The sequence below is a fragment of the Dermacentor silvarum genome, unplaced genomic scaffold (assembly GCF_013339745.2).
Source record: "Dermacentor silvarum isolate Dsil-2018 unplaced genomic scaffold, BIME_Dsil_1.4 Seq783, whole genome shotgun sequence".
NCBI lineage: Eukaryota > Metazoa > Arthropoda > Arachnida > Ixodida > Ixodidae > Dermacentor > Dermacentor silvarum.
In genome coordinates this window covers 43595-66192 of record NW_023606772.1, presented here as the reverse complement: position 1 = coordinate 66192, position 22598 = coordinate 43595, and the positions used below count along the sequence as shown (strand labels likewise).

General features: G+C 43.9%; 1 protein-coding gene across 1 annotated transcript; it reads left to right on the top strand.

The window, feature by feature from the left end:
• Positions 1-12143: 12143 nt before the first annotated feature.
• On the top strand, positions 12144-21345 carry LOC119435544 (zinc finger protein 513). Its single transcript, XM_049659867.1, has 2 exons — positions 12144-12285; positions 20924-21345. The coding sequence occupies exons 1-2, from the start codon at positions 12144-12146 to the stop codon at positions 21343-21345; spliced, it is 564 nt and encodes a 187-aa protein (XP_049515824.1).
• Positions 21346-22598: the final 1253 nt, after the last annotated feature.

The following is a 22598-nucleotide window of genomic DNA, read 5'->3' as shown; positions in this document are numbered from 1 at the left end:
CAAACAGAAACAGCCTGCAAGACAAAACCAAAACTAACCGCCGTCACCCACACATACACAGATGTGCAAGTGGTTGACGCACTGGCGTAAACAAGCTCTGGAATGAAAACCAAAAGACTACGGTGCGAGAAAAGATTTCCTTGTATCCACACAGGGTGGCAGCACTTGCTGGACAACAGAGTTGAAAAATGGGTGCGTTTTTCAAACATACAGCTGGTGTAGTAAACATACAGCACATTGCATTGTTCGCAATACCATTTATTTATGTGTTAGGCTGTCAAAGGGTGAAGCGTATGTGTGTTACTAAATCAAAACATTGCATGATCAGTAATGCTCATCGTGGGTACCCCGTTTTTAATATCCTGATCAATTATTTCTCTCTGAATTGCTCTCAAGCAGTGAAACAGTAGCAACGCGAGCCTGTATAAGACTAGTAATTACTACGCAATGAATTCCGAAGCTGGAGCGATGATCCTTATCCATCGGAAGCGGGAGCAATGATCCTTATACAAATCTAAGCACAGCCCATTATCCCCATGCTTGCTGAACTGACATCCCACCAGCGAAAGCAGGCAGCAGCACTACATATACCTTTAGCAATGCGTTGATAGAACCCTACGAAGCAGGCCCTCACAAGATTAACATATGCAGCATTTAAACGTGTGCCTTTTCACCCAATAGAATTCACCAGCTGAGGCTCTCACAGCCTGCTTATGTTGACATCACTTACCCTGTTTCCTGTCCAGCAAAATTTCCAAGCTCCATGTGCTGGTCACCATCAGTATATGCACCAATGAATGCAAAAAAAAAGCACAGCGTACACATTGGCCTTTCTAAAGAGGAGCAAACAAAGCGAGCATCAAACCACTAATGACCTACAGAGGCAGCACTGTGCGCAGCATTTGGTGCAGTATTAAGCTTGATGGCTACAAACCACCATTGGCAGGCCCTCAAAATGATGTGGTCGACGCAGTTCAACCCATATCATGCTCTTGGCGGCTGTGCACACAGGCAGCACTCGCGAGACGTGAAAAAGCACTGCGTGTTCAAAAGCAGGCAACAGCTGTAGAGAATGTGTGCACAATCACAAACAGAGCAGCCAACCGGAGGGCAGTTCAAATCATCGCACACTTTCATATCGCTTTTGCACCACACAAAGAACAGATGCCTCACAAAGCTCCTGTGAAGTGGCACCGGAAGCGTCAAAGCACAAATCTTGACAGCTTGTGAGGCACAACAATGCTTCTCTTCAAACAAGGTTGTCCGGTGTTCAGGAACTCGCATGGTTACGCATATGGAAAGTCTCATGGCACATGGAAACATACTAGTGCCCCTGGTAGCCAGTAGAGTCACAGACTTAGCGCAGACTGGTTCCCAGCACATAGCATACGGGTATATCAGAAAAAGTACATCTTCTGCCTGTGGTTTGACTAAGCCAGTAGGTGTACGCAGCTGTCGGCTGGCAGTTACCTTGTCCGGACGACTGCATTGAAGGCAGCAGATCCTTTCAGCATTACAGCAAAAGCCAACGAGGGTGGCTGCTAGACTTTCAGGCCAGTCCCAGCAGGCTGTCCCCTTCCCCGTCCTCCTCGTCCTCGCTGGCCGGCAAAGAGGGAGCGTCTTCCGACGGGTGCTCCTCACCCATGTGCCGTTCCAGGCTCGACGGCTCGGCGAACACCCGATCGCAGCTGGTGCAGGGATAGAGCACCTGGCCATCGCTGGAGACGTGGCGCTGCAGGTGCTGCATGAGCGCCTTCTTGCCCGCGAACGTGAGCTGGCAGAGGGGGCAACTCATGGGCTGGTCCCGTTCCAGCTCGGCCTCGGCCACGCTGGCCTCAGCGGCGGCTGCTGACACGCCGTGGGTGCAGCGAAGGTGTGCCGCCAGGTGCTTGCCCTGGGCGAAAGACTTGGCGCAGTGCGGGCACTCGTGCCGGGGTTGGTCGCCGTGGGTGCGCATGTGGCGGTTGAGGCCGCTCTTGTGCGTGAAGCGGCGGGCACAGCACCGGCACGAGTACGGTTTCTCCCCGGTGTGGGTGCGCCGGTGCACGGTCAGGTTGCGGCGAAACGCGGTCGAGTACTGGCAGAGATCGCAGCAGAAGCGCCGCGTACTGCTCGGCCCTGGTGACCGCCTGCCCAGCGCTGCCACACGTGGGCCTGGAAGGGAAGCACAGTTTCTGCTTTACGGTATATGCAAAATGACACGGCACATTCCTGCATTAAGGCTGGATATGTTTCAGCCATTAGTCGCTGCTGTGGCGGCACTCACGACACCCAGACTGTTTTCCAAGACACCTCCCACCTTTCCTTATATGAAAGGCTCGATTACGTTTTCAAGCCAATTATAGTCTCAGTACAAATTTTATTTACCGCATCAGTAAATTTCTCAACAAAAGCTGCGGGTACGATAGAATAAGAGGTGCATGATGGCAGCTCGACTATTCCCAGCTTCCCATGAAGAAGGTAACAATAGAAAAAAAAACATACAGCAAGAAACATTCAGCAATAGTGCATGAAAATGAATGCGATCTTAAAACAAGCATGTGACGACTTGTATGGCATATGATGACATGTATGATAGCATGTATAAAAACAATACACAACTTCTACTACTTCTCCAGCAATCCTCAAGTTGCATGAACAGTGTTGGCACCAGTGGCGCACCGACAGGGGGGGGGAGGGGGGTTTGGGAGTTGTAACCTTCCCCCCCCCCCCCCCTGAGGCCGACTTAACCCCCGCTTTTGTTTAACCGTTTTCTTTCCTTGCACATTTGAGTACTGCAACTAAGATGTAAGACGCGCAATCATCTGTACACTCGCAAAAAGCAAATTTTTTGACAATTTCCCGTGAAGAAATTGAAATTAGTGCTGTTTAGATAGTATTGGCAAACTGTCAACACCCCACTAGCAGAGACCCTGGGTGCGCTACTGGTTGGCACTACACTAAAACGCCATTGCAAGCTGTACAAGCGACCTGTGTTGCTTATCTCCTCTGAAATTAAATAGGTGCCTTTTCACCAATAAACATTGATCATATTGCTGGGGGAACACAGTGCAACATGCGTGACTCACTGGCTTACACTAAGTAGTACGAATTCACTACATAACCAATGCGCCATGTCCCAAATACGCTGTACAAATGGCTTGACTCTATTCTCAGCTGAGCTAGGCAGCTCTTTACTTTCTGGGAATGCAGGCCATACTTATTTCGATATAACAAAAGGATGGATGCACCAACAATGAGTCGTCTTCCCAGTCGTCAAAATAAGTGTGTGCTGAATTCCAAGAAAATCTGACTCACTGTTCCAAGCATTTCACACTCGGTGGCACAGAACTGTGAAAGAAATGAGAGCTCAAAAGGATAACGAAACTTGCAAAGTCACAAGTGCAGAATTCTAAAGCTTCAGACTAACAGCCAACAAAACCAAAACTTTGTCCTTTTTGTTGCCTGTGGCGAGCATTTGTTTATCTCCCAACAAATCGCATGCCCTTTGCCAGACAATGTTTCATCTAACCCTGGATTAAACTGAAAGGGATACTAAAAACAAGTTCATCAGTAAATTACCCTCCTACAACACTAAAAAAATACGCTGTTACCATGAAAAGAGGATTGGCAAGCCAGAAATGAGGCAAAAGCAAGACAATGCCATCGCGAAGCTTCTGCACCAGCTTGCCGCAACGTCTTAAATTTGGACACCTGCCCAGTTAATTTCTTATCGGTAAAGACGAATTACACTGTACTCTAAACTGCTAAGAGCGAACTAGTTTCGCGAACTGTTACTTTGCTACAACTGCTTGAATACAAAAAGATGCTTTGAAATCTGTGACATTACGCTGGCATACCAGCACTGTGGCTCCAGCTCATGACATTAAGAAAATGGAACTTTGACCTTCACTTCCTTCTGTAATCAACCTATAATTATGAAATCAATGAAAATAGAGTTTTGATGGGAGTCTTTCTCATTAGTGTCCCTTAAACTAATTTACTGTTCGACTTGAAAAGTGTCCTACAACCTTTCTGATACTTGTTAACTTCTATCAAATGCAGCTTTGGACAAACCTACGGCCGAACTGGCTATGTGCTCTATAAAGTTGACGATCAACAATTTAAAAGTAAATCAAATTGCTGGGTTCAACATCCCGAAACGACAGATGAGCCGTGTTTACAAGAATGCGACAGTCACTCATCGCATCGCATTTCTAGCGCATAGCATTCATGTAAACAGTAGCAATGCGCTAGGAAGGCGCATTGCATTAATGCGCGAGGCTATGGTAGATTAACTGGCGGGAGTCGACTCACGCACGTAGTGCTACGTTCTCGGGAGAGCTAATATGCTACATGTAAACGTTGCATCGCCTTTCCCAAATGCGCTTGGAAATGCGATGTGCTACTGTCACATTCGTGTAAACGTGGCTATGAACGCCTAGGTGGAGGGTTCTGGATTGATTTTGACCTTTAACTCCCTGAGGTTGTTCATTTGTGCAAACAAAGTATCATAGACAAGCTTTTTTGCATTCCGCTCATACTAAAATTCAGCGGCCGCAGCTGCAATCAAATGTGTGACCTTGCCTTATGAAGCACAACCACTGAGCAACTGCAGCGGCTAAACTCAAAAGTGGTTAACTTGTACCATCGGCCAGCGTTTGAAAGTGCAAACACTATGCACTATGCTTTTCTACGGGGAGGAAAACACCCTTGAATTAAACCTTAACGTGTCAAGAATCGAGCAACTTTGCACTAGAAGGAATCGCATGTGGCCACATTACGTGCTTAACTAATCATGATAAAAATGCCGAACGGGACACTTCTCAGCTCAGTGTGACGATTCCATCCCACTGATATTTTAAGAACTGGTATAAGCATTACAGTGCGACAAAAACAAAGAAGAATTAGAACGCCTGAACACTAGTTCTGACCCCTACCACAGGTCATTTTAAGTAAATAGTCATAATGTATAGTGAAAAAAAAAACCCATCCTATTACAATATATTTCAACCAGCCCAGTACTTCTCTGTGGTTCATGTAAAATAATAATAATAATAATGTAATAATGTTTTATTTCCCATCAATACAGAAATGATGATGGAGGGGGTGGGAATAAAAGCGACAATCCGCTTGACGGAGTTCCCACTCCCATTACAAGAGGCAGCAGCAGTGGGGCATACAGTGCAGAAACATTTGAGTGCACATACGTAATAAACTTGGTTCTGCAGTTGAACCAACGAAAAAAGAAAAATAAAAAGGAAAGAAGAAAAGATGCATTTGCTGACGCTGGCATAAAAAAGATAGAAAAGAAAAAGTGCATATACGCATCTCCAGGCATACGTGAACGTTCATATATATTCACAATTCGTGCATATAAATAAACGTATATCCATATATATATAGACCCATATATACGCAAGCATACAAGCATACAAGCATACATACCATTTACATAGATATAAATACAGCCGTGGTAACAAAGAACATAACTTCGCTCACAAAAAGAAAAGAAGAAAAATAGCCAGCAAAAAAAAAATCGCCTGTATTAGGAGAAAGTGAGTAAATGAGAGTGGTTATGGTTGCCGATTTCTTTTTACGAAAAATTGGTGTATACCCAAATTATTGATGTCCGGAAAACTAACTTGGCCGTCGATTAATTCATTTAATGTGAGGGGTAACTGGTATTGCAGCATTTGCCGTCCGTAGTTAGTTCGTGTAGTCGGTAAGACCCAGTGAGCTTTGTGACAGTGTGGATACGGGGATTGGAATAAGCTTAACGACGCAAGACTAGAAAAGCTGTGCTCGTGGTTTTTCAACTCCGCTTTGTACCTACGCAGGTACAAACTAAACTGTAGTGGTATAAACTAAATATATTAACAATATCAAATTTAACGAAGAGATCCCTTGTTGTGTATCCATAAGGTAGTCCATAGATTATCCTAAGTAACCGTTTTTTGTATGATGGATATTTTCTGTAGGTTTGATTTTGTGGTCGTGGCCCCACAATGTACAGTAATTTAGATGGGAACAAAAAAAGAGAGTTATACAAAATTAATTTTACTTTTTGAGGCAAAATGCTTCTATGGCGCACCAGAAGGCCTACTACTCGGGATGTTTTTAAGAGGAGATGGTTAATGTGGTCGTCCCACTGCATGTTTTCTGAAAAGTATACGCCAAGTGATTTAAATGATGGTACGATCTCAATAACACTTGATTAATATACAAGATTTGCAAAGACCGTAATCGGTTTGTTTTTAGGATGAAAAATCATAGCTTTAAATTTCGATACATTGACAGAAAGCAGGTTAGTATCGGACCATTTTTCTAGATTTAGCAGTAAATTATTCGCTTGAATTAATACGTTATTATAGTTCTCGCTGGAAATAAATATACTAGTGTCGTCTGCATATATTACAAATCGGGCAACTGTATCAATGGTTACGATGTCATTAATGTAGATATTAAAAAGTAGTGGCCCGAGGATACTGCCTTGAGGCACGCCGCAGACAACACGACGTAAAGATGACTTAAACTGATTAATTTGAACGTACTGCGTCCGTGATGACAAGTAAGACCTAATGAGCAGCAAGGCATGACATAGGTCGGCGCACTCACTCATGAGTGCAGTCACTCACACTCACTCGCACTCATTTCAAAGGCGTGAGTGCGAGTGAGTGCCAGTGAGTGTGAGTGGAAGTGAGTGCGAGTGAGTGCCAGTGAGTGTGAGTGCAGGTGAGTGCGAGTGCGACTGAGTGCCAGTGAGTGTGAGTGCAGGTGAGTGCGAGTGTGAGTGGTACCAGTGAGTGTGAGTGCGAGTGAGTGCCTGTGAGTGTGAGTGGAGGTGAGTGCGAGTGCGAGTGAGTGCCAGTGAGTGTGAGTGCAGGTGAGTGCGTGAGTGGTACCAGTGAGTGTGAGTGCAGGTGAGTGCGAGTGAGTGCCTGTGAGTGTGAGTGGAGGTGAGTGCGAGTGAGTGCCAGTGAGTGTGAGCGGAAGTGAGTGCGAGTGAGTGCCTGTGAGTGTGACTGGAGGTGAGTGCGAGTGCGAGTGAGTGTCTGTGAGTGTGAGTGGAGGTGAGTGCGAGTGAGTGCCTGTGAGTGTGAGTGGAGGTGAGTGCGAGTGCGACTGAGTGCCAGTGAGTGTGAGTGCAGGTGAGTGCGAGTGAGTGCCTGTGAGTGTGAGTGGAGGTGAGTGCGAGTGAGTGTGGTGTGGGTGCGTGGGTGTGAGGCATGACCTCTTATCCCATACAGTTCTAACTTTTGAAAGAGGATCTCGTGATTTAATCGATCAAACGCTTTTGTGTAATCTATAAAGATCCCTAAAACAATTTTTTTCTGCTCAAAACACTCTAATATATATTCTTTTTGATGAAGCAGGGCAAGTTCATGGTATAAATCACTGAAAACTCAATTGATCCCTCAATTTGAACGTCATATAATTTAAATTGATTTTTCACATCCCAGTGGCACTGGTCGACCATACATCGAGTTTGTTTATTTAGCATGTCCCTGACTGTGCAGAGCTCGTTGAGGGATGCACAGTGCCAAAAAGTACTGTCTGCAACAAGGTACATGCAGTGGAGTTAAAAGCAATAACATTGGGAAATTGGACAAATACTTGCTTTTCAACACTTGGGACTTACCAAAGAGATGTAGTGTAGAACTGCCAATCTATCTTTTTTTTTTATATTTCATACAGTCAAAACGGCATGTCACCCTAAAACTTAACACATAGCAACTGATCACAAATTGGTGTAGCACTGTGCTTGGAAGGAAAGCTATGTGCTGTGCATTAAAACAAAGAGCATAATATAAAATAGCACTGCATATACAAGTTGCAATGCCCCATCATGTGACCTCAACATGTTATTAAGTGACATTTTTGCTCTTTCACACAGTTATCTAATGGTGTGACACAAATCAACATAGCACTTCCACATCTGCTTAGCATACATACATAAATATCCAAGTCCCGAGTGTGCAGTTCACTGAAGAACACGCACATTGTGACAAAAATGCAAAAGCAGCACCAATGTGTTTCCCGAGCTGCACATCGGCTTTTGAAGGCTCAGACATGGGAAGTGGTTGGAAACACTGGCTTTCCTGAGCGTGCAAGAGCTAGACGAAAAGCAAACTTCTGGTCTTGCATTGCGTCTCCAGTGGTATCTTGGGAAACCTCCGCAGGCCTTGTCATTCTGGAACAAGACAATGGCTGGGGTCATCAAGTGCTACTGCAACGATGACAGAGTCATGTTAAAACGAGATTGTCACCATCGTATCATTTATGTCCACTGCAGGATGAAAGCCTCTCCTAGTGATCTCCTGTTATCCCAGTCTTGCATCGCCTGTGTGCAATGAGTGCAAACTACCTCGTGATATTGAGTATGCGCTGTTTCACTGTTGCCAGCATACCACCGCACAGTTAGCAGCAAAATACTTCACTCGGTGTACGCGGACAAATACAGGCAAAAGAATTGTAGAACCCTGGGCCAGTCAGATCTTATAATGGATATTCTTTGAACTTTTGTTAGTCACCTGGGCTTGATTTGTTTGTTTATTCCTATTTTTTTCTTGCCTTTGTCTTCTCTGCCTCCAGTATTTTTTCCCTCTTCATGGCACCTTGAACACATCATCTGAAGTAGCAAGCCCTGTATATAGTAGGGCTGACAATTCAACTTCCATTAAAGCTTCCAATAAACTCAGTTTCTCCAACCTGTGCTGAAAATTTTCTAGTGACACCAGCTAAACCTCTGCCACATCCAACAGCGTTTCTTTTCCCTTTGGCATACATTTTGTTATGCTCTAAGGATCGTCTATTATCTAGTTCTATACCCAAACCGTCATAACATTGAATATATTATTTTTCATTCCAATGCATTCAGGTCGAGAAAAAACAGATTTCGCGGGATGCAGCAATAAAGCAGCCTGACTGTCGCTTCCAGAATTGTCTGTGTCTAGTCAGCTTCTCTGCACGTTGGTCAAACATGTTACTTTTCAAGCATATCAGCAAACTGATACCTGTAATAATCACAAGAGAGCCATACTATCTTTTTCACACCATGTGCACTGAGGTGGAGAAAAGTGACATGAAAAGAATTGCGTTCATGAAATACAACCAACAAGTGAAAATAAAAACAAACAATAAAACCCATAAAACTACACCCTCAAGGGAAAAGCTTTAGGAAGCTGAGCAAACTGCATTGATATTTCAGGCACCCGCTGTTGTCCCAGGTGTTGCCCCAAAAACCTTTGAACAAAAATATGGCAACAATTGCAAACCATGCAAGGAAGTTTCTACACAGACAGAGTAATTAGATTGGTTCATTGTTGCATTCTTAATCACAATGCAAAGATGCCAGAGCTTGATTTTCAATCCCCTGATATTGGTAAAAAAGGGCTTAATTCGAAACCTGCATTCACTGATTCTACTTCACTTTTAAAACAGCCGAGATACAATGAATTATTCTCTGCAAAGTCAAAACTTATTATGTTGAAACAAATTGCTAAATACTCCGGTGGCACAATTCAGTTCGCAGAAGGGCTGTACTTTTGATTTGACAATCTGCATTGATGCCCAATGCACCCACATTTCTCCCAAGTGCGGCCCCTCCAAAAAAAATCCTCGCCCAAGCACTCAATACAGATGGTTAACGAGTGAAGCTGAAACGTGCAGCCCCGGCGTTTATCACTCGGCTAATCCCGATGGTACATTAAAGTCTTTCTCAATTATTGGTTACGTCTGTGTGTTTCTTAATGAGGTTAAACACACGTTCGTCGACGACGAAGAGAACGCTGTCACTGAAGGTATGCCTGCAGTCCGCCGTTGTCGCCATTGCCGCTTGCGATTCTTCAAAATTAAATTGCTTAAAAATTAAATCTGTCCGTCACGTAAGACAATGAATGGCTCATACCCCTTTAAGCAATGCCTCATACCCCCGTAAACGCGGCCTCCACATTACGACAACAGAAGTGAAATTCTACGCTGGAATGATGAGCGGCGACGGAGCCAGCTGTGGAAGAAGACAACGACGACAAACGCGGAAGCAGTGGCACGAGCGCGCTTGTGCCGAGAGACGCCAATGATCCAGCTGTGGAAGAAGCCAACGATGCTCGAGCCATTGCTGATCATGATAGTTCCTGCAAACAGGCGACATACGGACGAATCGCCTAGCCATATACAGCTTCACTGTAAAAGATGCATCATTAACAATGTTAAAGAATCAATGCTGGTCACTTGTGATATGCCGTCACAAAAGTGAGCAGGCAACATTGGGCAAGACGTGCGGTTTCTTAGTTTTACCTATGCTCCGTTTCATGCATAGCAGGCATTCTCTGTTCGCACTTGTTACCAGAAAATAGTGCGTCCCCTATGAAAGAGGCACAGACCACGTGATTTGAATTAAAATAAGTGTTTATATTGCGGAATACGACGTATTCATTACATGAAAGATGTCGAAGGTCTGAACTTATTTATACCCAAACGAGCTCACTTGCTCTCTAGCGACCAAAATGCAGTACACCATATGCTGGAAGCACAAACAACGTGTAATTCGAAATAAACTTGCGTCTACAAGCTTTAGTTGTGATAAATGAAGTAGTTTATATTTCGAAAGCGTCACAGGTCAAGAGCAACTGCACTGCAATCTGCGAAATGCGCAAAGTGAGACTCCCTTGACCGCACTACTTGCTTAGCCTGTGCGACGTTGCCTGCTCGTTATGAGACGAAGTACGGAGGCATGTGTGGTACCACAGTCTGTGCAAGTTTCTTAAAGGGCACTGTGACAACACGGGAATGACAGGCTTTGGAAAGTATGACCTGTCTTGACTGTGGCTTAGCATTAAACGAGGTCATGACTGTACCAATTAAAATTCTCCCCTCTTTTCTGAATTTAGTGATCTCCAGCTAGTATTGTTTAGCCCCGAGTATAACTGATGTGGAAATACTTGAGTATCAATATGTTCTCGCGTAATACGGCATGAATTCTATCTGACAGGCTGTTTTAGTACAGACACAGTGGCAGCCTGAGTCGCCATACATGTCTTCTGGTTGTTATAGTCCTCCAAGAAAGATGCCAATCCAAAGCATTCCCATGTGTGCAAGAGCAACGACAGTGCCACCTTTGTCTTATCATAAACTACACGGTGTTGACTGTGCCACGAGTCCTTTTTTGCCTATAACTACACACCTAAGCTCCAGCTCAGTAAAGCGCATCAAAGTATCAATGATTCAGAAAAGGGACGCTCTCTTTCAACAATGCACCCTGTCCAAAGAGAGAGTCCTAAGCCTTGAGCACTGCACAAGGATACCTACCTTGGTGCACACACAGTTCTCAATACATGGAACGTAGCAATATCCCTTCAGTCACGGTGTACACATTTGTGGACGCAACATATTTTTGCCATTTCTACGCAGTTGTGGCAATAAATAGACTGCAAAAATTAAGCTTAGGGTAAATTGAACGTTCTGCTTACCCCAAGTACCTTCATTTTACTTCTCAGGGAAATGTATTGCTACCGAAGATCACTTTGGAGAAGGCACTACAGTGTTTAACAGGAGGTGTGACGATTCTGTAGAAATTGCAAAAGAATTTATTTGCCTTTCTAGCAATCAATAATTGTGCAAGTAATTCGTGCTAGTGATACAATTTTTGTTTTTATTAAGAAACATACCATTATGAGTGAACAACAATGAGATACTTAATCACTATGGTGGCTCATCATAAAATGCAGAGTCATTCTACCACCTTGACTTGCGCTTAATGGAGTCTGCAGCACCTTGGCTTAAAGTTATCTAAATTTCATACATTTATTTATCGACAGTCGATCATAATTTGGGACTGAAGGGGTTATGTGCACACTTTGGTAGACACTGCACCACAGTGAGGCGCACATGCGTTTGTTAGAAAATTTTGCCAGGAACCACATGTCAGCCTCAGACCTCTTACTCTGCTTAAGAGCAAATGAAATTCCTCCGAGACATCAAAACAGGCTTAATGATCATTCACTCTCCAATTTCACGCTGCAGATGACACATCCCTAACCAATTTTGTCTTTCAACTTAAAGTTATTTGTAGGGATGCACTGTGTGTTGTAATGAAGAAACACATATAGTAACGACAGTCTTGGCTTCTTCAGCTTTCCTTTCTAGCACCTGCCATCGACGACATGCACTCTGGCCAGAGTGAAGAAGCCCTTTTGAAGTTTCTCAAAGATGCAGAAATAGTTCCACCATACTGGATGCAAAAGCACCAGGAAACCACTCATATTTGTGACCAATTGCTCTACCACTTCAACTACAGCCTCAAAGGTCAGCAATGGCTTCTGGTCATATCAAATCACTTTAGGGCAGATTTCTAAGCACATTGTTACAGGACAATCCCATATGTACGCAGTGGTGGTGCATTTAAGACCCCCACCCATCTTCAGCTTTGGTATTACTGGCCTGGTTAGTATGACCTTGTTTGCAAGTACATGCATTCCTGTCTCAAACGTCAATGCCACAATTCGGTTCTACAACTGTACAGCTGCTGCTGCTTTCTTGTCCGGCCAACCCTTTTGGTTACGTAGGAATCAATACTTGTGGCCAACTTCCCTGCACCATTACATGCAACCAGTTGACTGCCCGCCCAAGACGTCACATCCTCACATCGAACTTTCCTTCCTAATCTCTACAACTTTGGCCTACTAGTCTGAATCTTCAGAATGTGCGCTTCTCTCTCAAGCTCACAGCATGCCAATGAATGCAGACGGCTCGGCCACTCTCTCATAACAATATCTCCTACAATAAGCCTTCGACTGGGGCTAGTTGGCATGAAGTTGTTCTGTTTACTGCACTATACTGTTATACAAAGGACAACAAGTGACTGACACACATGTGAGCAACAGCAGCACATGTGTACAGCCGATCGATCCTGCAAGAACACCACCAAGATGACACTAACCCCCCGCACTTTTCATCTGACTCTCTGGTCGGGCTGTCCGTTCCAGTTGTAGCTCCGCACCTTCAAGCTGCTGTTTAAATACCATAGCCCAAACCATGTGGTTCAATGAACCTTCCCTACGAACAATATTCTTTACTGTGTTTTCTGATAAGAAACTGGTCCACAGTCGCAAAGATGTTTCATACATTTATTTACGCTCCATTTCATCCCAATGCAATTCTGTTCATGTAGACTGGTTCTGGCTCTTCTATTATCCCTCTGTTACCATTTCTTTAGGCCGCTTGGATAGCACCTTTTTCTCCAGGGCACAAGTGTAACGAGAAATTGCCAGTGCTTAGTATGGTGCTGGTTCCCAACACTTGGGCAGGCAAGCCTCTCTAACATAAGAATGGCAATTTTGCTATTTTCAGAAGTGTACAACGGAGACTAATGTAAACAAATAGCCAATCTGTTATACAGTTAATGGAACGCACTCCACTTGCAAGTTTACGTGACACCATTTTGCACCCACAAAAGTAAGCAAAAACACAAAGTGAAATTAAATGCTGAACCATGCAGCATTATGTCACTGTGCAGCTGTTTTTAGTGTCTTGCACTGTGCAAGAACAAGGCAATGTTCCCCCTACTCGAGAGGGAAATGTCCAGCAAAGATATTCAGAACCATAATGGGAGCCTGCCGTGATGAAACAAGAAAGACCCATCACTGATGCAGCCATGGCCATAGCATTCTGTCTGCAAAAAACGTTACCAACCTCGACAACAGACAAACATTGCATGGGCTGTTTACAACTATGCATTTGAATAGTAACCTCAGCTATGTTGTACATTTCGCTAACATGTCCAGTACCGACGGCGCTGCACAGAGGTTTACCCCACACGTCTCTTTTTATTTATTTGTTAGGTTATTATTAATTTCTTTTCTCTTTTCTTTGGGGGGGGGGGGGGGGGGGGAGGCGTGAGGTGCGCGAAAATAATTTCGGCCACGCACAATACGGTGGCGTACCGATGATATATGAACTAATATCAAAAACAGCACTTGAAACAGCACGCCCCTGTAGCCAGAAAGGCGAGCGCCTGCTGTAATTCGCGTTCCGCGTAGCGAGGTACAAACGTAGGCTCTTCATAATGAGACAGTCGACACCGCGTACCATGCGCGCAGCGTTACGCATCATGCAATCGGTTGGACACACACGCACAGGCATCGAAGCACGCCGGTGCGCTTAAACCGGTGTTCCGCTAGTTTCGAAAGTACTATATGTCCGTGGGCCACGTAGAAACGACACCGGTCGCATCGGCGCGTTCGAGCAGAGGCCTTCAGTGGCGGCACGATATATGCGATGCGAAGCCTTCAGCGCTCTTTTATCGTGCTCGGACGGGCTGCAATGACGACGGATTGAGGCGTGGGAAATGTCTTCAGAAGTAGATGCAAATACGCGCAAGCAGGCAAGAAATGCGAGCAGCTTTCGCGCTGCAATTTACGTTCGCGGAAGCCGACGTGGAGGTGGGTACGATCGCCGTCACCGTGCACATGCCACGACGTCGCCCACGCTAGTGTTCCTACTCACGTTACCGTGGCAAGTCCTTTTGTAAGTGGGCCACTGCATGGGCCGCAGTCGCCGACCATTGTCAACAAACAATAGTGAAAGTAGGAGGCGTTGGTGAAAGTAACACGGATTGTATTGGCTTGTTTTATTCCGGCTGTTGAAATGACTGATTCCTGCCATCATCATCATCATTTATTAAACAAGAAACGGAAGAAACGCAACTCCGAAACCGGAACTTGATGGTGGTGGTCTGACATGCGTTGAAAAACACCGCCCAAGCACTCCGTAGTCCGTACACACTTTATTCTCCAGCGAAGCTGAAACGTGCGGCCCCGGTGTTTATCACTGGATTAATCCTGACAGTTCATGAAAGTCTTTCTGAACTATTGGTTACGTCTTTGTGTTTTTGAAAAGATGAGCGGCAACGGAGCCAGCTGTGGAAGACGACGACGAACGCGGGAGCAGTGTCACGAGCGCGTTCGCGCGGTTGCGCCGAGGGTCGCCAGCGAGCCAGCTGTGAAAGGAAACGACGACGCTCGAGCGGGAGGAGTTTTCGGCGTACTACATGCGACAGACGGACGAATCGGCTAGCCACATACGGCTTCGAATTGTGCCCTGCGCGTGGCACGTGCGTCAACGGGGACCTGCAAACTGCCTCTGCGACAACAAGTTCGCTGTTTGGCGTTCCGTTGCTCCGTAGCCAGCGGCTGTTTTAGTTCTACAAGCAGCGTTGTGACATTTTGCCGTCGGTGGTGACTGCGTTCGTTCTCCCATCTTGGGCACACGTTTTCGTAAGAGCGCGCGCGCTTACCTGCAGAACTTTCCCGAGGTGGTGTTGCTCACATTTACTTCTAATGCCACTCCTGAAACCGTGTTGCTCGCAAGCATTTGTTTTGCGAATGAAGTTCACTGCAACTTGAAGTGGTTCGGTGACAAAACCACCGCACGCGTCTCGGCGGCCGTCCACTGTGGAGGAATCGTTGGCAAGACGGACTATCGGGAGAAGACTGACAGGAGACGCAGGCCAGCAAAACTTTGTGTTCCTTTTTTTTTTTTTTTCCTTTCTTTTTTCCTTCGGTTCTTCTTGTTTGTGTGCAACTGTGCAATGTTCGTGTACAATCACGAGCAAAAATTTGGAGACTACCGGAGCACTGCGTCACAAGTTGATGCCTGGGCGTGATTATATTTCTTAATAGTTTTTGTTTACAAGTTGTAACACAGAACCCGGGTTGGTCCTTAGGTTGGGGCGACTTCCTTGGCCATCTGTATGAGCACCGGCGAACAATCCATTGGCAAGTGGTTCGGAGAACAAAATAACCACTCACAGCTGGCTATAGGTCATTCGTGGACTCCCCTTAAATCGTATTTGACAAATTGGACTTGTTACATGATGTTTCGGAGACCATGATTGTAGAGGAGGTAATGGGTGAAAAAGAAAGAGGGGAGCTTTGTGCTTTCACAATGAAATCATGTACATAAATATGGGTGATGGTGAAGCAACATATTAAAACATAATGTAGTCGCAGCTGCCTAGCATGGATGCACACTAATAACTGATTCGCTCTCCATGGCCCGACAGAAAAGTGGTACATACACGAAAACCACATTTTAACGAAGTTGATAAGGGGAATCGAGCCAGAATTAATTCCTTATGTCCATTATTGCATGTACTGTAATGTTAATTGCTATGGGGATTTCAAGGGGAGTTCCAATTACTTCGTTATATACCACTTTGTTATAACGAGGTGTGACTAGACTCATGTATGACAACATTCAAAGTCTCATATAGTGACAAAAATATTAACTATATATGCTTACTCTGTTCAGTTAAACCCACATCAACATAATTAAGTATACTTCAAGAGATGCCTCTTTTGTCAGATAATTCTGAAATTCACATTTTTACTGTGGTAAATGAAATTTGCATGTTTCCATAGCTACAGCACACAGCTGACTTGCCTAGAGCACTCCACATCGGTAGGATGCAAAGTCTACCCCGAGCTGTCCATGCCATGTTTATGCCGGGTCTAATATGCATATGTTCAAGCTGTCACTTTTTTCAACATGCAGCTCTTGTAACCTGGTGAATGTGTGCATTAATTGTGTAGTCAGCCTGGTGCCATTGTGCCCTACTCCTCGAATGGCACCAAATGCAGCCAGCTCAAGATTGCCTGTTGTTGCAACCAGATGGACTCCAGCCTGTGCAGTGCAGAAAATAAGTTCAACACTGAATTATGCTAGTAAATTCGTGAAATGCTAGTAAATTAGTGAAAGAACAACACATGCAGGCAAAAGAACTATACATGCCAGAAGTACTTTGTTGTGGACTAGTTGGGGGTTCATACTGAACACGTGACATACTGCGCTCTGTCCTGTCTCTCTTTGCATCCTTCATGTATTTCTCGCAGTATGTTACTTGTTCAGAACTAGACATGTTCTTCTTGCTCATTTTCCAACTTTTACTCTTTTATTCCAACCTTACTTTTAAGGATGCCAATGCACCAATGTGCGCAAGTACCGATCATTTGTTTTTAGTACAGTTTAATTCAGTGCAAGTTTGTGCCACTCATAACAGGAATGAATGCGCAAGCCAGATGCTTAGGTGGTGTGTATTGCTTAGTTTATATTTGTTTTGTACATTTCATATTGCTTCTCTGCGGGTATCTTGTAGTCTTATTGAATGGAAGAAGTGTACAAAACCTTGTTTAATATATGAGAGACACACCAGTTCCTTGTAACTACTAAAAAATATGTTTCTTTTATTTAACACATTGCAGGAGCCGTATAATCATAGACTTCTTGGAGTATCTGACCTCATTTTTCACACACCTCATATGGCAGTGAGAAATTGCCTGGCGCAACTGTTTTAGTACGTCACTGCAGAAGCTGTGGTTTATTGTTTGACTGTCAGGTGCACCAAGAATGTAGCATAAAAAAATGCGATCAGCATTGCCTTTGTTTTTGATGGTCGTTGCTTTAGTTCTTTAGAGGTGGGTGAACTGTGACTGCCATTCGGCACTATATCGCTTTGTTAGAGGGTCATACTGGTAGTGTCTACAGCAGTAATGCTTTACGTAAAACGAGAGATTACTTCTGGCCCTTTCCAAACGTATAGCAGCACCTGTTATAGTTTCTCTCTCTTTCTGTGTGCAAAGGACAAGTTTTCTATTCCGGTGAGAAACATTGCTGCTCAATTTAAGATCTTTTTATATCATGTGCACAGCAACACGGTGATTTTCTTGCAGTGACAGCCTCATACTTTTCACATTTTAATTCTTTGTCACTAGTATATATTTGTGGAACCATGTTCCGTATCTCACCATGGTTTTTTCCTAGCGTAACATAGAAATTAATGTTAACTCATTGCTCGGAGTTTGTGCCATCATGTCACTCGCGTAATGTCCAACTAAGTGCACCAACGAAGCGAACAGTGAACTGAACTGGTTTATCTGTGTTGCTAAACACAGCTCTGCCACCTAGTGAGTTTACATGGAAACCCTTCCAAGGCGATGTCTGCTTTGAGCACCTATAAAGCAACTCAATAGTGCCCATTTCTGGAGTTTTAAAAATTAGTCTTGGGGAAATTTTCTGACAAAGAGTATATAAAGGAGTCATTCAAGATCAAGCGCTAAAAATGTGATCTGCAATTGCCAATGAGAGAATGGAAGAAATTAAATAGTGCAGAAAAAGGTTTAGTTGGGTACAGTTTGAACCTTTTAATCTCGGCAGAAGAAATTGCGAACTTCACTACAGTGGGACTGAATGAAGTAAAATTGAGGATTATCCATGAACTTGGTTCTTCACATTTTATTTCTTTTAAGTGCCTAAGTGTGCCTGTTAGTGGATTTTGGTGTTTTTTGAAGTTGTTTCCTCACACATGGTGCCTTCTGCTTTTCTTTTCAGATTGCTATTCTTGGCGGCACAGTGGTCACCTTCCAATACCACTTAAAATTGTCTTATTGTGTTTTATGCAGCCATACATTTTGTAGTCAGTGAACCCACGTTCCTGGAAGTGGGTGCAATTCCCAGTTGCATCTGACTGGGCTCGTGTGAGGTTTAATGACCTGCAGGATAACTAAAAGTCACATTGTGTTTTGGCTGCTAGCTAATGTTTCCAAATGAAAGTTGAACTTGTAGTGGGGAATCATGCCATTATTTTGTATAAACATTGACTGCGGCTGGTGCCCTTATGTCTGTCTTGTAAATGTGATTTGGCTTGCCATGTTTTCTAGTGATTCAAGTTAAAACATAAGTTTGTAACTTTACTAAGTGTTGACGCGTTCTGTTATGAAAACTTGTGTTGGTGTATGAACTGCAACAGAGCTCTTCAACAAAGCTTTCACATTACTTCTCTGCATTGCGAGTGAAAATTTACTTGCAGATGTGGTGCTGTTTTGTTTTTATACGAAGACTAAACAGAAAACATTATCCTAAATGATGTCATAAAAAGGCTACTCGAATGAACAGATATGAACCAGTGTCGATCGTCAACAGCTGGTGGTTTTATTCAAGAAACATGAGACTCAATCACAATACCTGTTGTGCAGCTCAGTGTGCGTCAGAAAGAAAACTAGTTTATAGCGTTAAACAAGCAGGTCTTTTTTTTTTAACAGCACAACACAGGATGAAAAACAGAGCACTGATCACTTGCCTGTGGCCTTTTTCTTTGTCCTGTAAAAAATCTACTGTTTGACACCATGTACCAATCAGCCCAGATGAACATGCTGCTAATAGGTAAATAATTTTTTGCACTCCTGCCCCCATCTTCCTGCTTTCAAATGCAGATTGCTTTGGCAAAGGTCTCAGTGATCATTCTAGTGGAATTGGTAAAAATGTGTAAGACGTTCGCTGCAGCACAGTTCTTATTTTTGCCCAAGAAACATTTATAAATCTAAATGAAAGTGTGACAGTCTTTAACTACATCCCTGTAATGTCCAGCATATATGTTATGCTGTTGTGAAAGCTAGAAATTCTGATTTATGTACGGGAAATTAATGCACAGTCTATAGTAGCACTTCTGATACACTTGAGAGTTTTCAGCTGTGGATAGTTCAGCTAACCAATGACTCATTATTATTCAATCTACTAATTAGGTTATAACTCGGGTAACATGTCATTGCTGTTGTCTGGAAATATACTCTTCATAGCCACAAATAAAAGTGTAAAGTCACAATTTTCATTGATATTTAACTGTGTTTGGGCATTACAGCGATGTTTTTAATGGTTCAGTGCTTTATGGCACACTAGTGCACCCGAAATATTTTATCACGGTGCACGTTCACAAGCTAGGCACTAACCACAGGGTTGGCAAAACAACCTCTTTGTGGCCTCGGAAGTGAACGAACTCGGGTGTGCGACTCACGGGTTTGTCATGATGCATTGAGGCTTATAGAATTTGACCCATTGGTGGGTGATTTAGCACAGAACTTTCGACATTGAGCAACAGCTTCTACAGGCAATCTGTTAGCTTTGTCTCATTCAGGTATTTTTGAAACTAAGTGCAGTAAGCACTAATTGGACAAAGACAGCAAATAAGGCAGACACAGAATCTGCACTCTTGAAGAATATTTCTGAAACGTTTGTCCGTATTTCTGTGCAAGTGCTTTTGGACTCCCCACCCAGCTACAGGTTGGATGGCTATTTCATTTTGGTGAGATTGTGAAAGCTTGTCGTTTTGTCTTTGCCCGCTTTCCCCACGAGTCTTTTTGCTGCCTGTTGCATTCAGTGTCACAGCAATGCTTGCTTGCTACTTCACGTAATTTGCCATGAACGACAGTTAACTTTGACTCACTCTTGTTAGTAACCTGACTTCATTTCTGTTCACATTAATCCTAATTTTTGTCTCTTGCAGTATATATATCTTCTTTTCCAATTGGTTCATTGCAAAACCGAAAAATGACCTCTGCGATGCCGAAGAGGACAAATGCCTTTGACGGGATGGAATGCAGAGACTAAATGTGCTCCATCGCATGCATGTCTTTCTCCTCTGTCCTCATTGAGTTTGTGCAGTCATATTTCAGCTTTGAGTCTGTTTGCTTTATGATGTATCCTTTTTACTAGCAGTTCAGCATCTTCTGTGCTACCGATGCTGGTGCACTGCTTTTTGTAATATCACATTATTTCTTGGACACTAAATAAGATTTCACCTACTACAACATATCAAGTGCGAACATTTGTTACTATTGTGAAAACTCTTCTAACACTGTTATTTATACTTATTTTCGTCACTAAGCACTGTATAATGGTTCTCTTGCCTGCTCTCCAGTTTTTTTTTTTAGTTCTTAGGGTACCAAAATGAAACTCTGAATGGTTTTGTAACCTCACCTCATTCAATGTTCAGAATTGAAACCTGTGCTGTATATGAATAAATAAAAAACAATGTAACCCTAGGGATGCTCTTGCACATTAGTTCACTTCTGTTGCCGTTTCTTGATGCTAGTTTTTCTCTGTTCCACCACAGCTTCTGGTCCCGACGACTATGGCACAGCCGTCTGGTGGACCTCGATGGAGGAAGGCAGTGGCGAGCTGCAGATAGATATTGGCCAGTCCAGAAGAGGTGGCCACACTTCCTTTGGCCGTGGAAGATCAAGCCTGTTGCCCCGAAGGGAAGCCTCAGAGAGTGGTGGCCGATTCTCGTGCAAGTTTTGCTCGTACGCCTCAAACAACGGTGCCAATCTCCAGAGACATGTTCGAGTGCATACGGGAGAGAAGCCATTCAAGTGTAGGCACTGCCCAGCTGCGTTCTCACAAAGCGGGAATTACAAGCGCCACCTGCGCAACCATGGCACCGAAGAGCAGTTCAAGTGGCGTCCGCGGCCAACGGTGGTTTCTCGGAGTGCCGCCTTGGTGCGTGCCACCTCCACTTCAGAAGGACAAACATGAAGAAGAGAAAGCTTTGTGTGCTCTACGAGCCCATACGTGTGTTCCAATTTTCCAATTCAAAAATGCTACTGCATACTAGTCAGGCAGAGAATGCCTTGAGTATATTTTTCTCTTGAAAAGAAATACCAAAGAACACAGAAAGCTCACTGTGTCTTATTTCAAATAAAGAGCGGCGTCTTGTCATTGTTCTCAACTTTGCTGCTACAGCATGTGTCCTTTGCTTGTTAGTAGCACTTGGCGTGCAACACAACTGCTGAGAATCAAAAGTTCTTGCAAACACTTTCTGTCTGTCTGTCTCTCTCTCGGTCTGTCTGTGTTTGTATCTCTCTATGTATCTATGTTTGTATCTAACAGTCTTCCCGCCTATGTGGGTAGATCACTAGGTAGTTTCTGGTCGAATGGGTAGCTGATCGGGCTGCTGTGCTGGGGGAATAGGTTTCGAAACCAACTGTCAGAACAACTCTCGACAACTTGTGTCACTGAGTATGTGCCATTGAGTGTGTTGCAAGCAAAGGAACATTTCTTGGCATTCACATGCACCGGTGCACCACGCTCTCGGGGGACATTCTAGTCTTGGAGGCCATGCACAGACTTCTCGGCAGTGCCACTATAAGATGGAGCAGAGTGTTCAGAAAGGAGCGTAAGAAAGCAACCCAGCTGCCTCATGGCGTTTCTCGGCGTCCACACGCACCGGTGAACTATGCATTTCGGAGGCCACATGCAGGTTTTTGTGGCGGTGGTAACAATACGTTATGTCACGATATTCATTCAGTGCTAATGCATTATCGTCAACAGTCATCATGAGATGGGTTCTGCCACAATTTTTAAGATGGCATTAAAACGCTAAAGTCTAGAAGTCTGTCATCTTTTTCTTGTGCCAGTATAACTTTCCATTGCATAGAAAACTCTGTTCTCACTATCAATGACAAATTTGTTTTTAGAGAAGCCTGATAGTTCAATGTAGCTCAACTTAATATTTTTCTTTAAAGGTAACTGCATGTATATACAGTCCAACCTGAATATGGCGAGCACACACGTAATGAATTATCAGATATGAGAAAGTTAATCTAAAAATGTTCATGACCGATATCGGCATGTAATGACCATATGCTTATAAAATCAATATTTGATACAAAGGTATCTGTGTCAGATGTAGCTTTGCCACAGCGAGGTTCAACTGCACCGTCTCTGTTAAGTTCCAAGCAAGAGCAAAATTTCTCCAGGAGGTCTGCTGCTGCCTTTTAATGCAAGCA